The sequence below is a fragment of the Dendropsophus ebraccatus genome, chromosome 7 (assembly GCF_027789765.1).
Source record: "Dendropsophus ebraccatus isolate aDenEbr1 chromosome 7, aDenEbr1.pat, whole genome shotgun sequence".
NCBI classification, from domain to species: domain Eukaryota; kingdom Metazoa; phylum Chordata; class Amphibia; order Anura; family Hylidae; genus Dendropsophus; species Dendropsophus ebraccatus.
In genome coordinates, this window is record NC_091460.1 from 98,914,108 (window position 1) to 98,932,121 (window position 18,014).

General features: G+C 43.4%; 1 protein-coding gene across 4 annotated transcripts in view; it reads left to right on the top strand.

The window, feature by feature from the left end:
• PDE4C (phosphodiesterase 4C) overlaps window positions 1-18,014 on the top strand; it is a 231,485-nt gene that overhangs the window by 168,238 nt on the left and 45,233 nt on the right. For 3 of the 4 annotated variants that reach the window (XM_069977947.1, XM_069977950.1, XM_069977948.1), the window contains exons 6-10: window positions 3,963-4,075; window positions 11,744-11,837; window positions 14,065-14,237; window positions 14,400-14,498; window positions 15,368-15,469. In XM_069977947.1, the coding sequence (XP_069834048.1) occupies window positions 3,963-4,075; window positions 11,744-11,837; window positions 14,065-14,237; window positions 14,400-14,498; window positions 15,368-15,469 (581 nt within the window). The remainder of the gene's footprint in view (window positions 1-3,962; window positions 4,076-11,743; window positions 11,838-14,064; window positions 14,238-14,399; window positions 14,499-15,367; window positions 15,470-18,014) is intronic. The other variant, XM_069977949.1, reaches the window with a different exon arrangement.

The following is an 18,014-nucleotide window of genomic DNA, read 5'->3' on the forward strand; positions in this document are numbered from 1 at the left end:
ACGGCCATACAGGTGGAATATTTGCTCCAGTTATACATGTAGTACATAATGTTTTGGAAACATGTTAAGAATACACTAGCTAACTCAGCAGGGAGAATGACCCCACTTTACACAGAGGAAAAAGAGAGGAAACAATTGACGTCAGACATTCCTTTAAAAATACCAGAGGACTTGTATCCAGAGGATGGTTCCTCTCCCAAGAGGCCCCACGAACTTTCACTTCCTGCAAACAACCCCATAAAATGGAAAAGTGTAACTTCTCTAAGCCGCCTAGTTGATGTAGATTAATGATTCTACTCCACTTGGGGGGCTTCCTGTGGTGGTCTCTGATGAAACCAGGCAATCTGCTGTAGTCATGGAACAAATAATGCTATGCTTGTAGGTTTTGGGGTTCATTATATTAGTCATACTATTACATTACCTTTATTTTAGTGTAAATGAGCATGAATTCCCTTTGTACTTAGGCAACATCAACATAGACAGAAGTGTATTCCTATAGCGCCAACATATTCTGAATCATTGTCCCCATTGGAGCTCACTATGTTCATTACAAATTCCTCAGTATCAGTATGTTATAGAGTACGGGTGCGTTCACACTATAGAATCCGCACAGAGAACTTCCCGCTTAAATCTCCACCCGTTCCACTGACTTCATTCTTTGCTCAAGGAGATTCCGCCATCCGCCCCAAAAATTGACATGTCAACATGTGAACGCACCCTATGGGAGGAAATGCACGTAGACATTGGAGAACTTAAAACTCCTTGCAGATGAGATGTTGTAACCCAGAGTGTTAAGAGTGTTGCACGTTGCAAAATACTGTCTGTGCACAAACAGTATTCTGCTGACCGGAGCTCCCGGCATCATCTATTATTATGATACCCAGAGCTCCTAAACTGTTTAGAAGCTTATTCTACTGTACTGACAAGTCTCTCTTCACAGAACCACGTAATAAAATTTAACTTTTATTAAATATATTTAAAATAATTTAGGGAAAAAATCCAATACTACAAAAAGCACACCCAGATAAATGTGGCCTCATAAATGTCTACCTACCAAGACGTAGGTCCTTGTGATACAAATCCTAATATATTGTCTCGTTTTAACACTTTTCACCCAGTATTTTTAGCTGGGATGCTCAGGAGACTTTATCAAAACAATATGTTGTTAGTAAGATAGTTATAACGGTGAGGTAACCAATTAAATTAGGGGGTCCTGGTAGTTATCACATGTTAGGTACTGAGTATGACTAACACCCTTGATTATGACCTCCGATAAAGTACTTGGAGCATCAATAAAACAAGTATGTATAAAATGTCTCCATACACTGTCCTATCACATCTGGTTCTCAACAGTATATAGATACCATATAGTACCATAGATGTGACAATCACTATTTCAAGCTGAAATGCTACAACAGATAAAGTACAGACAGATGCTCAAAGTCTTGCTACAGCAAATCGGGGTCTATCCCCCTCAGATTGTGTAGGGAGGTCCGGACTAGTCATACTTCGGATAACTGCTAACGTTCCTGTTTTCTTTTGGTGCACCGCACTACCACACTTGTCCCTCCTCCTACCCCATATACTTGTGGTCTATGGAACGCAGCGTGCGTGCCAATTGTCAGAAACAGGAAGTTTGTCAAAACAAGGTCCCCCATGAGCCGCAGACTGCTTTTCACTCGTACGGGCCGGAAACACATCATTAATAACACTGATTGCGTTCCACTGGTCCAAACTGGATGTGTGCCAGGCATATATGAAAAGATCCAGATAGTGGAACGCTTTTGCGTTTCACATTAAAAGGACCTGTATTTATTTATGTGTTGGCCCGATTAATCACTTAGTGTAAGAATCAGTATACTTATTGTCATGATAATTAACTGCAGGACAAGGGGTGCACACTGGTCTATGCCAGCATATGTTATATTAGATACAAAGTAGTTAGATATGTATATTAGCATAAGATACAGCATACACATAAAGGATTCCTTCCCTGCCTAGAAAAGCTAGCTAACCCTGTCCTATTATAACCCCTAAGAGAAACAGATTGCTGAACTCAGGGAGACCAGCCAAACGACAACACTGCCGGCTGCTAGTGAAAGCACTCAATGCAGTGAAGTCCTAGGTGCATTGCCCCCTGGGAAACATGAATATGCAAAAGAGGAGCCAGTGGAGACTTGTCATTACATTGACTTATAGGGCCACTTAATATGATGGTTTTGGTGGTTTCCTAACAGGAGCTGCCCCTTGGCTGGGTCCTTCCCGGAGGGATATCTGGCTGGTCCTGTGTTTTGAGACTCTTCAATGAGGCTCCACTGGCTCCTATTATAACCCCTGATTCTTACCCTGGTCCTATCTAAATACGGAGCACTCGCCCATACAGCTGTGTCAGTACAGTAGTGCAAAGTTTAGTTGCTCCTGGCATCATAATGATATATGATGCCAGGAGCTCCAAGGTCCGGTCCGCAGAATCCTATTTGTGCACAGACAGTATTTTGCAGATGTGTATATGCCACCTTACTATAGCACTGATGTAGAGTTCCAAAAAACTCCAGTTCCATACCATTTCTTGCAACAAAAAGCTGTCTAGGGACACCCTTACCTACCATTGGAATAAAACTACTTTTACTTGCTGCAGTCCTGTTGAGCAGCATAATCCTCTAAATACGATAACCAAGAAGTGAATGGGCTCAGGTCATACTGTACTTTGCCTCGTGATGTGATGCAGCTTTTCCACACAAAACCAACAAAGTATAAGTAAAAACTTATGTCATACTTTCCACCATTAAGTCCCGTCCCTATCCTTTCTGTCAGTCTATCTACATATAAATCGAAACCGCAAAGTGTACATTGACCTATAGATCAAAGAGTAGTCAAGGAGTTACAGCCTGTAGTTACATGCAAGGCAATACTAAAGGGAGTCTTCATGTCTTCTAGGACACAGTATGAATGTTCCTATATCATATATATCGATTAAAGAACAACCCCTTAATATGTCTATAGAAATAGAAGAGGTTCCTTGTTTTTGTGGTAGTCATCTGTGGACAGAACATGATGCAGATCATTTATCACACACGGTGTGTAGGCAGAACAGGGGTTAAAGTGGACGGCAGTGAGTTTGCAGCTTTGTTGTCATGGTGATTTGGGCCTGGTCTCCCTCCTTCCATCCTCCCAGCCCTTCACTCACTCCTGATGTGTAAATGGGAAGCTGCTTCCACCAGAATCTTGCCCGGATAGTGGATAACATGACACAAAGGAAAAGCCATGATGTAGATGTTCAGCAGCAGGATTTCAATGACACATGATCTGTGAGAACATGCACACTATATACATATATATCTGTCCTGCAGGCTGACCACATGAAAACAATGGGGGCTCAATAGTTGCTATAGGAGGGAATCCTCGCAATGCAGCACATGAGTCTGCTCCGCTCTGGTCACTATGGAAACCCTGCAATGGCTGCTCCATCTACACCTAGTGCATTCTCACACCAGTGCTTAGGGCCGGGACACTGGAGAACATGGCTTTCGTTTACCGTGATGCTTTTTTTTACACTTTTTCTAGTCTTCAAGGGATATGATGTCAATGTGGATCCTTCCCGCACATTGTGGTTGGCCTGATGGGCTGTGTATGGATGGGACATATAAGCGGTGCGCTCGTCCTTTAGGATGTGAGAGGAATGTACAAGAGATTAATATTTCCCGGAAACTCAAATTACGAAGAAAACAAAACTTCCTTCAGTGTTTAAAGGGGGTTACCATTATGTGCCCAAATTTTCAGAGGGTAAACTCCACTTCAGCTTTCAATCTGAACAGTCCTCATTTTTGACTATTGTTATACTGCAATATTTTGTCCAGCCGGGCTTTCCTCAAATAATACTATCGACTCTTGGACATGGTTTTTAAAAGAAGCAGAATCTCCTTAACAGTCAGTCTAAATGCATACTTTCCTTCCATCCATAGAGGATGCCGTTCAGAAACTGGCCATCGAAACTCTGGAAGAGTTGGATTGGTGTCTGGACCAGCTGGAGACTCTGCAGACCAGACACTCTGTCAGTGAGATGGCCTCAAACAAGGTAGGACCAATACTAAAGTTATTGACTGGTGTAAAAGAAAAGTCTGAGGAGGAAGGAAAAGAAAGGTGTGCTCTGACAGAGAGAATTTAATAAAGAGGTTTCCAGGATTACAGAAACACAGTTGCTTTTCTTCAAAAATAGTGCCACCCCTGTCCTCAGGCAGCTTGGCAACATTCATTTCAAGGATAAGAGGACAAGAGTGGTGCTGTTTCTGGAAGATGCATTCTGGGATAAGAAAGTTAGTGCATGCTATGCTGCGTTTACATGGAACGATTATCGCATTTGAGCAATAATCGTTCCGTGTAAACACAGCAAACGATCAAGCGATGAGTAGAAATTGTTCATTTTGATCTTTCAATATGTTCTCAAATCGTCGTTCGTTAAAAGTTAGCAGATCACTTCGTGTAAACAGTCTTTCAAAGATTCACCCAATGTAAAAGATGGGCTTAAAGGGGTAGTGCGGCGCTAAGAAATTATTCACAGAATAACACACATTACAAAGTTATACAACTTTGTAATGTATGTTATGTCTGTGAATAGCCCCCTTCCCTGTGTCCCCCCACCCCCGCACGTGTACCCGGAAGTGTGGTGCATTATACATTACCTGATCCGTGTCGTGCCCGTCCGCCATCTTGTGCCACGTCGTCATCTTCGGACAGACGGCCGAAGCACTCCGATCGTCCCTAGTGCCGGCCGCCCTCTGCCGCGTCATCAGATGCTCAGCCACAATTGGCTGAGCATAACTGTGCTCAGCCAATTGCGGCTGATGACGCGGCCACATCATCAGCCGCGATCGGCTGAGCACAGTTATGCTCAGCCAAATGAAGCGGCAGAGGGCGGCCGGCACTCGGGACGATCGGAGAGCTTCGGCCATCCGTCTGAAGATGACGTCGTGGCACAGAAGATCGGGGACGGGGGTCGGCACGTGACAGGTATGTATAATGCACCACACTTCCGGGTACACGTGCGGGGGTGGGGGGACACAGGGAAGGGGGCGATTCACAGACCTAACATACATTACAAAGTTGTATAACTTTGTAATGTGTGTTATTCTGTGAATAATTTCTTAGCGCCGCACAACCCCTTTAAGCGTTCTTAAAAACAATTGCAATAACGATATTTTCTAACAATTTATTTATCTAAACGCTAATCGTTATAAAAACCAAATCGTTGCTTAAAAATCACTAAACAATAGATTGGGTGTATTATCGCTCTGTGTAAACGCAGCATTACTCTTTCACTTTAGACCAGTGTAAGAAATTCCCTCCTATGTTCCTAACTCTAAGGCCTCATTCACATGTTCCGTACTTTTGTCTGTAATTATGGATCCACAATTACTGACAAATTCAGTGCCCATTGATTTGATTTCTGTTGGGCTTTTTGAACACTGTAGTTTTATGGATCTGTTATCCACAACAATTACTGACAAGCCCTAGCATGGAACATAATTTAATTTTTTTTTTATGGATTCTGAATTCTAGTTAGTGACATCATTTTGACCATTCCTCCTTTCCACTTTTAGGCCCCGTTCACACATAGCAAAACTAGCGGAATTCCACAGCGGAATGCAGTTAGCCTCCCTCATAATGGGAGTCTATGGGAGGCGCGCACTGCTGTTCTCACAGCGTCTCTCCGCGCTGAAGAATGAACATGTTCTTTCTTCAGTGCCGGGAGAGCAGCAGCGCGCACCTTTCATAGACTCCCATTATGAGAGGGAGGCTAACGGCATTCAGCCACGGAATTCCGCTAGTTTTGCTACGTGTGAACGTAGCCTAACTGAGCTGAAAAAAAATTGACAAATACAGATGCATTACGGATGCATTTTTGCAGATCACAGACTAAAACTTGCGGACATAATATACTGTCCAGTAAAATTCAGGAATGTGTGAATATAGCCCCCGGGAATAAGGACACATGCCTGTGCAACACAGGTTGTTTCCATGTTTTCCCGGACTCCCTAGGGCTGCTTCCAAATTCTTCAGCCACCGGTAATCAAATGCTGATAGATCAGACTTGAGAATCCTTCTGTTGTGCCAGTTTAACCCCTTAACGACATTGGGCGTAAATTTACGCCCTGATGCCGGTAAGGGAGTTCAGAGCGGGGCCGCGTGGCGGCCCCGCTCTGAACCGCGCCGGTCCCGGGTGCCGCGTGTAGCCCGGGACCGTAGGTATTAGCGGGCACGGTCCGATCGCCGTGCCCGCTAATACAGTAATCAGATGCAGCTGTCAAACATGACAGCTGCATCCGATTACCGGACGCAGCGTCATCCCTGGTGTCTAGTGGGGAGATCGCTCCTCCGGGATGTTATCCCGGAGGAGCGATCTCCGTAAATGAAGCCGGCCGGGGACCGCTCCAAGATGGCGCCGTCCCCTGCTCGGCACTCGTTTACTTCCGGCTGCAGAGATCTCAATGAGAGATCAAAGCACTTATACTAGAAGTCCCCCAGGGGGGCTTCTAGTATAAGTGTAAAAGTTAAAAAAAAAAATGTCATTATTAGTAAAAAGCCCCCTCCCCTAATAAAAGTCTGAATCACCCCCCTTTTCCCAGGTTATAAATAAAAGTAAATAAATAAATAAATAAACATGTTTGCTATCGCTGCGTGCGTAATCGCCCGAACTATTAATTAATCACATTCCTGTGATTGCGCATTTTTGGTAGCATCAAATCCAGAAAAATTGTAATAAAAAGCGATCATCGTATATGCGCAATCAAGGTACCGATAGAAAGAACACATCATGGCGCAAAAAATGACTCCTGACACAGCCCCATAGACCAAAGGATAAAAGCGCTATAAGCCTGGGAATGGAGCGGTTTTAAGTGTCGTATATTTGTTGACAATGGTTTAAATTTTTTACAGGCCATCAGATACAATATAAGTTATACGTGTTACATATCGTTTTAATCGTAACGACTTGAGGAACATATATAACAAGTCAGTTTTACCCCAGGGCGAATGGCGTAAAAACACATTTCCCCCAAATAAACAAAATGCGTTTTTTTTTTCAATTTCACCACACTTTGAATTTTTTTCTGGTTTCGCAGTGTACTTTATGCAAAAATTCAGCATGTCATTGCAAAGTACAATTAGTGACGCAAAAAATAAGGGCTCATGTGGGTCTCTAGGTGGAAAAATGCAAGTGCTATGGCCTTTTATGCACAAGGAGGAAAAACCGAAAACGCAAAAATCGAAATTTGCTCTGTCCTTAAAGGGTTAAAGGGAATCTGTCATCTCCAACCCACCCTACTCAAAACCCTAAACTAAAGCCATGTGTATAAAGCCATGTGTACGTAGGATAAAAGATGCTGATTCCAAATCTGTAATTTGTATCTACTTCTTTGTATTTCACCATTGTAAACCTACAAACTAGGCAAGTCGATGCTTAGAGAGGACTACTTAATTCAAGAACATTTACTTCCGTTTGTTTTTTTTACATTGTAGTCAATAAGGACCGATCTAAAACGGAAGGTATTTCCGTTCACATCCGTTTTTTTCCATCCGTTTTTGCACTGAGCATGCGCAGAAGTAGCAAGAAACCAAAGAAAGATAAACGGATAGAAAAACGGATGCCGACTGATGCAAACTGATGTACAAAAGTCAGTTTTTTTAAGCCAAAATACAAACGGACCATTAAAAAAAGATGAACATTTTGCAATCAGTTTGAATCAGTCTACTTATCAGTTTATGCTCATCCGTTTAATTAATATGGACGGATCCGTTAGAAACAAAGAAAAACGCTAGTAAGGCTGAGCACTTAAAGTGGTTATCCAGCGCTACAAAAACATGGCCACTTTTGCACCACTCCTGTCTCCAAATTAGGTGGGGTCTTAAACTCAGTTCCATTAAAGTAGATGGAGCTTAATTGCAAACCACTGAACTTGAGACAAGAGTGGGGCAAAAGTGGCCATGTTTTTGTAGCGCTTGATAACCCCTTTAAGTTTAGTGGGTGTTTCCTTTAATCAGCATGATACTTCTGATGACCAGCGGCACAGCAAGGGCTCATTCACACTTTGCAGCAGGTGTATGAAAAAGAACAGCAATACTAGTGCAAGTCTGCACTAGACTTATATTCTACCCCAGAGTGAGGTTATTAAAGAAAGCGTATTTGCAATGTCCCAATAGCAGTTTTCTATTCCTATACGTGTTGTGTCATATGTGAAGTAAAGACACTGATAATGCTAAGTTCACACTGCTTTTATGCAATAAGTCACTGAAATGTCAGCATCCCACCAAGAAGGGGATGCAAACATATACCGTGGCATACTGCAGTGGGCCCAATTCGTTTTAACCCCTTAAGGACCGGGCCAATTTCGTTTTTTGCGTTTTTGTTTTTTCCTCCTTGTTCTTAAAAGGCCATAGTACTTGCAATTTTTCACCTAGAAACCCACATGAGCCCTTATTCTTTGCGCCACTAATTGTACTTTGCAATGACAGGCTGAATTTTTTCATAAAGTACACAGCAAAACCAGAAAAAAAATAAATGTGTGGTGAAATTGAAAAAAAACCCCACATTTTGTTTATTTGGGGGATATTTGTTTTTACGCCGTTCTCCCTGGGGTAAAACGGAATATGTCTGTCAAGTCGTTCTGATTACAACGATATGTATCTAATGTCATTTTTTGCGCCATGATGTGTTCTTTCTATCGATACCTTGAATGCGCATAGGCAAATTTTTGATCGCTTTTTATTACAATTTTTCTGGATTTGATGCAACTAAAAATGCTCAATTTTGCACTTTGGGAATTTTTTTGCGCTTACGCCGTTTACCGTGTGAGATCAGGAATGTGATAAATTAATAGTTCCGGCGATTACGCAGCGATACCAAACATGTTTATTTATTTATTTATTTTTATTCATAACATGGGAAAAGGGGGGTGATTCAAACTTTTATTAGGGGAGGGGGCTTTTTATTAATAACAACCCTTATAATAATAACCCTTTTTTTTTATTTTTTTACACTTAGCCAATAGAATTAGCACTTGAGCGCACCCACTAGCAACCAATGAACGATCAAACGATTTTTTATTTGACGGCAAAATTTGCGAACGATGTACAAACGAGCAACGATAAAAATAGGTCCAGGTCTCTTCAAACGATCAACGATTTCTCATTCGGTCGTTAATCTTTAGCTGCATTTCAACAGAACGATTATCGTTTAGATTCGATCGATTTAACGATAATCTGAACGATAATCGTCCGGTGGAATAGGGCCCTTATACTAGAAGCCCCCCTGGGGGACTTCTAGTATAAGTGCACTGATCTCTCATTGAGATCTATGCTGCATAGATATACTGCATAGATCAATGAGATAGGCAGCCGGAAGCAACGGAATGCCGAGCCGGGATCAGCGCCATTATGGCGCAGACCCCGGATGGAGTAGGATGTGTGGATCACTCCTTCGGGACAACGTGGACATCCCTGGTGTCTAGTGGGGCGATCCACCCCACTAGACACCAGGGATCAGCTGCATAAGGTAATCGGATGCAGCTGTCAACTTTGACAGCTGCATCTGATTAGCGGGCACGGCTATCGGACCATGCCCGCCAAGAGACGGGGTCACGGGCTACATGCTGCACTCGGGACCGCTGCGGTTCTGAACTCCCTTACCGATCGCAGTGCTGTCTCTGGAAGAAAGTAGTCATGTTTTTGTTGCGCTGGATAACCCCTTTAATGGCCCAATCATTCACCTAATGACTATGTTTGGGCTGCTTTCTGATGGTATACGATTTGTCGGCACAGCGGGATACACTATGAAAATGCCAACAGGTAAGCCATCTCTCCTGATGCCAGCGGGGTACAGGAATTCCTGTAAGTGCCATAGACTGCATTCTAAGTGCATTACAATGCAGTCTATAGTGCATCAGAGTTCCCGCACTTCACTTGCGCCAGGAGAAACAGCTTACCTGTCCGCATTTTCACATGGGCAATCCACTATACACATAGGCAAGGGAGGAGCAGCCTGAACATGAAAAGGAGACACAATTCAGAATTAGATAAACTTGCAAAAGTCCTTGATATTGCATGAGCTACAAGTTACACTGATCTTGGGGATGGGAATACTCTGGAGAAGCAATGTTATACATTGTGTCAATAAAGTTACATTAGCTTGTAATATAACTTTATTAAAACAAATGCAGTGGTGCCTTGGATTACGAGCATAATTCGTTCCAGGACCGTGCTTGTAATCCAAATCAACTCTTAAACCAAAGCACATTTTCCCATAAGAAATCACTGATATGCTGACAATTGGTTCCACACCCAAAAAATAAGGATTTTTTATTCTGAATAACATGTAAAACAAACATTTAGAAAGCTGGACGTGTCATATTACAAGTTACTGTAAAGTATAGCAATCAGCATGTAGTGTATAATGTATAGTAAATGCATAATTTCAGTACAGTTCAGATTTTTCCATTAGGGTGTGTTCACACCTACTGTACACACTGCAGATTTATCTTTGACTTCCCAGCAGACAATCTGCCGCACACAGCACATGTACAATAGTCAGGAGTGGCGCAGACTTTTCATAGTCTTTACCAATGAGATCTTCTCACAGTACCTGGGACTGTAGGGACTGAACACATGTACCGCTGCGTGTGTACAGGGGATATTCGTACGACCGTTAGTTCAGTATGTAGGGCACTGGGAGGTGACGAAGCAGCCTCATGACGTGTCGTATCCCCGGGGACCCCTCCGCTCCCTGTCAGGCTGCGCCGCCTCCTTCCCGCCACCAGTGTATTTCAATCTGTCGCAGCGCCCGCGGTAGCTCCGCCCCTCTACCATTTCCGGGTTTGTATGGCTTCTCGCTGCAGCAGCATTGGCCCTGCCCACCAGAGTAAGCGAGCTCTGTGATTGGATAGATTCTCCGTCTTCTCATTGGTCGCACCTCCTCAGAGTGTTACGAATCTCTTTCGCTGATTGGCCGTTTTCCTGTGCTCGGATTGGCTGCCCATCACTGTGCGCTGTGTTGTTGTTGGGGAAGCGGTGCAGGGATTCCCGAACCCCAGCATGTCCCCCGGGCTTCCCCGGGCGCCTCCTTGGACTCCCAGGGGGGTGTTCAGCGGCTCCGGGCGTTCTGCATGGGGGATTTCCTAGCACTCCCGTGGGTGCTGGGTGTAGGAGGATGGGCTGCTCTCTATGGGCTAAGGTGAGCAGTGTGTGAGGGGGGAGGGGTGTGTGTGACTGATGGAGATGGAAGGTGAGCCTGCCCTGGACAGCCTGGCATTGTGCTGCCAGTCATGACTGTCCATGGCAGGCTCTGCAGCAGTCCCTTCTCCTCCTCATCTCCTGCATCTATTCATGTCATTGAATCAATGTCACATGTCCTGTACATGGCCGCTTACCTTCCCTCATGGAGATCTCCCCCTGCATCCATCCATCCAGGTACCATCTATTCACCATGTATGACCTCCCCCCATCTCCTTATATATGCTGCCAGCTATGGGCCCTGTTCACACTGTGCAGTTCTGCCACAGTTGTTCAAACACTTTATTCTTACTTTTTAGGTCCATTCCAAAAAGCGCAGATAAAAACTGCATTGTGTGCAAAGGCTGACAGCAGATAACCCTGTGTGTAGGATGAGGGGAGGCCTTCTATGCTGCCATTCTAGACATCAAACCCCCACTGTTTCTGTATTATATATTAATCTCTTCCTTTTGTCTTTCTTCAGTTCAAGAGGATGTTGAATAGAGAACTTACACATTTGTCTGAAACAAGTCGCTCTGGAAACCAAGTGTCTGAATATATATCCAGTACATTCTTAGGTAAGCCATATGCGTGAGTTACTTTCTTCTGCATGAAGCGTTGGCATATAAACTTTACTGCCTCTCCTTCCATACAATACTGCAGGGGTTGTTCCTCCAGAAACAGCGCTACTCTTGTCTACTAATTTGGTTGTGGGTTTTGCAGCTCTGTTACATTGAAGTGAATGGAGCTGAGTTGTAATACCACACACAAACTGAGGTGGGGGGTTGCACAGATTTGCAATAAATAGTTGAGAAACCCTTTAAGGGGGTAGGGGCGCAGGGTGTTAAAGAAGGTCTAAGTCAGTGATTTTCAACCTTTTTTGAGCCGCGGCACACTTTTTATACTTACAAAAATCCCGGGGCACACCAAAAACCAAAATGGCACAAAATGACACTAAAACAGTACATATTATACATATAGTTAATAATATAGATTCTAAATGTATTTATACTAACTCAGTGTGAAACCTGGGCCTGTTTTCTTCTCCCCCCCCCCTGTGCTTCTCTCCTGTGCTTTTCTCCACCATACTTCTCCCCCCTACTTCTCTTCTGTGCTTCTCTCCCCCGTGCTTCTCTCCTGTGCTTCTCTCCACCATACTTCTCCCCCCTGCTTCTCTCCTGTGCTTCTCTCCCCCCTGCTTCTCTCCTGTTCTTCTCTCCACCAAACTTCTCTCCCCCCTGCTTCTCCCCCATCCCCAGGTTTCTCTCCCCCATTGTTTTCTCCTGTTTCATAGGGGCACCATAGTTTGGGGAACTTTCCCCGCTGCACACCCCACCATGTGTCGAGGCACACTAGTGTGCCAGGGCACACTGGTTGAAAATCATTGGTCTAAGTGATTAGATCCCCACACATTTAAAGGGAACCATATATATTGTGATATATAGTAAATATAGTGTAATATATTCAAAGTAGATTGTTGGAAAAAGAGCTTTTGATCCAGCATGCCAAAAATAATAATTAAAAAAGATGTAGGTTTATTAAAGGTAAAACCCCATGATGGGAACAAGCAAGCAACAAAGGACGCCTTTCACAAATGCACTTTTAATCAGGATAAAATGCGTCCTTTGTTACCTGCTTGTTCCTATTATGGGGCTTTAACTAGAGATGAGCAAATTTACAGTACTAGCAAAGCGCTTCGTTAGCTCGACTGTTGGCCTGCTGTCTTTGAACTCTGTGCTGCTCCTCTCCAGGTGCTGGGTAAAGCTGGATCCAGTCCTGGTAAATTGGGAGAAGTTACCCAGGACTGGATCCAGCTTTTCCAGGCACCACAAGAGGAGCATGGAGTTCGTATACAGCCAGCTGACAAGCCGCCAGCAGGGCAGGCTATATAACACTATATTTACAGACATAGTAACATTTTTATGGTGATTGTCTTCCTTTAACACCTGGTGAATGGATAAGTGATAATGTTTTTGGCTGGAGTACCCCTTCCTGTCTTGCACTACTGTACCCTTATCTGATGCGGCATAGACAACAGAAAAAACAGGCGCTCTATGACGTAGTATTCTCAACAAAAGCCCGTCACACAGGTATAGTAACGCTAGAGTCCACTAACCTGTAACAGGTGCACTGGAAGGTAAGCACAGCTCTACAGTGGGCTTGTAGGTAATATCAATATCTGCTGTCAGGTCAGGGTGAGAAGTTTGCCACTTGTCTGCTGGTGTCAAACTTTGCAGAAAACTTGGTATTGAAGAAACATACCCTCGATCTCCGGAGCTGGATGCAGTAAACATCAAACAATGCTCATCAGATGTGAGCAACAATCGTTTATTGGCACAAATAAACATTGTTTATTGGGACAAAATTCAGAAGCAGAAACGCATTGTTTGATGTGTGCAAGGTTAATAAATGATGTTTGCTCACATTGGTTTCATCCATAGATGTTTACTGCATCCAGCCCTGGAGTTCAATGGCATAGAGAAATCTCTGAGCTTTAGTGCACCAAGTGACCTCATTTGCAAATAGATCGCAGGAACCAGGCAGCAGTTTGAAAAATAGACCTGGTTCCTGCCAAGTCATATAAAAATATTATTTTTTTTTACTAATGGAAGTGGTACATTCGCTTAAAATTTATGCCTGTGGGCAAAAGAAAGAGGTCAGGAAGGGCACATTAAAATGCTAACCTAAAGCAGGTAAAAAAAGACCTGCTCTAGGGCACAGCAGCACAGAAGGATTAGCTTGTGTGGCAACATGGTGGTGAAAAATCATTTAAATAAAAATCTCTTTTTATTTTTTTTTTCACAGACAAGCAGCATGAAGTTGAAATCCCGGCCCCAACTACAAAGGAGAAGGAAAAGAAGAAGATCCCCATGTCCCAAATTAGTGGTGTAAAGAAACTGACACACAGCTCCAGCTTCACTACCTGCAGTATTCCACGTTTTGGGGTGAAGACGGACCAAGAAGCACTTCTAGCAAAGGTGACAATATATGACATACTGTTTGATATATATTTCATAACCTGGATGAGGTTCAGTAATAGACAAAGCATAATATATGGGTATATACATGGTTTATTTTACACAATCTTTATAAATTGTAAAACTTCAAACATATGTGTAAACATTTGTATTATTTTACAGGAAATAGAGGAGACAAATAAGTGGGGGCTAGATATATTTAAGGTAGCTGAATATTCTGGAAACCGACCCTTAACAGTCATCATGTACTCAATCTTTCAGGTAAGGGTACAAACTCTGTCATTGTCAGAAGTCTTTCGAAAACGCCTGCCATCCATGATTTTTTATTTTATTTACTGATTATGTATGTATGCTGGTATTATAAAATAGATAGAAAAATTGAAAATTAGAAAAAAGTCATAAAACCTTCTTAAAAATTATTTTAAACATAAAAACATTAGTTAAAGAATGTGTCATCAGAAAAGTCATTTTCTGATGACACATCCCTTTAAGGCCCTTTTACATGGGCCAACTATCAACCAGGAGTACTGCTAGAAATGCTCCTTCAGCCAATAATTGGCCTGTGTAAAAGTCTCAAGCGATCATCCGAGGAAAGTGGGACAATGCCTGATCATTGGCTGATTGCATTTTTTGTGCAGGCTATAAAATGTATCGGCATCAGCCACACATCTGATAAACAGGATGTATGATAGCAATGCATTTAAATGGCCACACAAATTATATAGTGATCATTTGTGCGATGCAGCCTTCTGAAGGCACTGCGAGTGCTGAGCTGCATTCGATTGCAGCCACAGACAGCCAAGGATCTTCTACTGTAAAAGGACACTTACACCTTTTAAGATCTTGTTAAAGGACAACTCCGGCGGTCCGGAAAAAAACAAACAAAACACAGACACACACACAGATCATACTCACCATCCCTCCGGTGATGATCGGCACTTGAATCCCCCACCGCCCGCAACTCCGTCACCTCCAGCCCAATCTTCAGAACTCCCTCACTTCTGGGTCCGTGTGAAGTGAATGGGAGAGAAAAGGCTGTCTGTGCGCATGCCAATCAGGGCTGAGCAAGCTGGTAGCCATGTGATGCGGTCCAGCCAATGAAAAGCCTTTTCATGTCCCATTCACTTCAGCAGAAGAAGCCGAAGAGGATGAAGACCTGGCCCGCCCCCTGCTGTGACGTCATCGTCACAAATTGGCGCCCGGGAGAAGAGGACTGGGTCAACTGTAATCGGGTATGTATACTTTATTTAACTTCCGGGAGGGGGGTCGGGGGTCGGAAAGGGGGGGGGGAAATCGGAGCCAGATAGGTTATTTAGACACATTACAAAGTTATATAACTTTTGTAATGTTTGTTAAATAATCTTAAAAAAAAACAAAAACGCCGGAGTTACCCTTTAAATCCAAGTCATGAGTTTCCGCTCTCTCTGTGTTAGAAATAACAGCGAGGGGTTGGGGGGAAATAAGGAAGATAAAACGATTGTTTTCAAAGGTGTCTGTAGTCTTAATGAAATGTTCCATCCTTCTTTTTGAAGAGTTCAAAATATAAGACAGTGCTCCATAGCGTAATTCAGACAGGGCTGAAGTGGTGAAAGTAAGCACATAGAACTCTCACCTAAGTAGTTTGTGCTGATGTAAGGCACATGAACTTGAGAGCAGAGAATGTGATACCTAGCAGATAGCAAGATCCGGTAGGGGTGTCCCCACTTATGGGTAACAAACAGGAAGAAAAATTAATCAAAAAAATAAGTGGTGGACTAGACACTTGATTTTGCAGTGTAATGCAGAAGTTTATTTATATAAGAGCTAGTGTTTCATATGTACAGTGAGAAAATTGTGCTCAGAAAGCACCCATATATATGTTATACACATAGATGGTAAATGGAGATAGGAACATGTCCACGGTGTGATTGGCTAGTAAGCCCTGCCTCACTCTAGGAACCCGCTAGGACTGAGCACCCTCAGTATCTAGTGGGAGCAATCCCTAGTAAAATGTGTGAGACAGTCTATTTCAAGGTGGAGAGTAACATAGCCTCAAAAGAGGTCTTGTCGTCTGTATGTGGTACGTCAATACAGGGCTGTGCAATAAATGTTCACATATAACATAGATTATGGTAGAGACAGGAGTTAGAGAACGGCAAGTAAGTTTTTCCACAGGTCATCCGACGCGTTTCCCCTTTGGTCCTATACAGGATAACCAGGTTCATCAGGGATGCAACATTATGTGGATTTATCAGCCGTGTAGTATATCTGATAGAAGCAAATACAGACAATGGTGTAAGTACCGTGGTGGATCAAAGATGAGTGGGTGCAAGGAGACAAAGGAGATATTTAGAATGATAATACCTCTCCAAACTGTCAGTTTCGGATAGCGGTCTTGGCAAGGAGCTCCATAGGTATGGTATTGGTAAGAGTACAGGACAGATGGTGTCCAATGCCACTAAAGGGAGATCCCAGTGTAGATAGCACGATGATGCCTGATCAAAACGGATGATGTAAAAGGTAGATGTATTGTAGGCAAGATAATCATGGGAAATAGATAGGTAGATAAATCCATAGTGCATACCTGTGATGGGGATTATAGTCCCTCCATGATGGGGATGGAAACTAATAACACAGGCAGGCAAAAAACGGTAATCCCCTCTAGAATGTAAATGGTAAACACCCTAAGTGTCAACAAAGGGTAAGCTGGCAGAGCGATCTAAGGAAAAAATGGATGTAAGGATGGATGTAGAACTCACGTGTAGATGAAGCAGGGCCGGTAAGATGTGGTGTTCCAGGCGGCAGATAAGCGTCTGGTAGAACCGCCAGCCGACGCTGCCTAAATACACCCGGAGAGCGTGATGACGTGCCGCGCGGCTAGCGCGTGATGACGTCACCGCGTAGACGGCACGCGATGACGTAACCGCGCCGTCGTAGCGGAGGTCCGCGCATGCGCAGTAGGGAAAAATGAATCCCACTGCCCATAGTGACAGAATGCCCTCAGCATCGGTGATGTAATCGTGGGGGAGAGTGCTAAATATGGCCAGCGATGTAGTAACAGTGTCAACCTGATCAGAGGAAATACCTAGTGGCCAGTAGGGGCTGGTATGCTAAGTGTGCATGCAAAACTGCAGGGGGAGAGGGGATATGGAGTCTCCCAAACAACAAAAGGAATATAAAGATAAGTGGTACATAGCGTGGTGAGGATGAACAATATTGATAGGTAATGGGTATAAAGGATGATGTATTGGGTTAAATGATGTTAACAGATAAATGTTATAAATCGGTTTGTACGGTCAGGCGGTGGTATAGGTATACACGATAATTAGAATATTGAAATAATTGACATGAGCAGAGTGAACGGAAAGGGCATGAGAGGGGTAGCAGAGGTGATAGGGATGCTTAGATGAGGTTGAGTAGAAGATAGAAGGTAGGGATGATTATCCACTAAAAGGTCTAGATGAAGTGTGTGAACAAAATCTGGTCGTTGAGGCCACCTGGCTCCAAGGTTTTCAAACGGTATATCCATTCGGTTTCTCTTCTTAGTAGTCTATTGTCATAATCACCCCTTCGGGCATCAATTTCGATAGTTTCAATGGCTTTGAAGGTGATGTTATAGGGAGTCTTGGGGTGCATGGTTCGCATATGTGTGGCCACAGGTTTGGGTCGTGAGTGTTCAATGTCCCCGATGTGCTCTAGAATCCTACGCCTGAATTCTCGTTTCGTTTTTCCCACATATGACTTTGGGCATTCACAGGTGGCCAGATAAATAACACATGATGATTTACAGTTGACAAA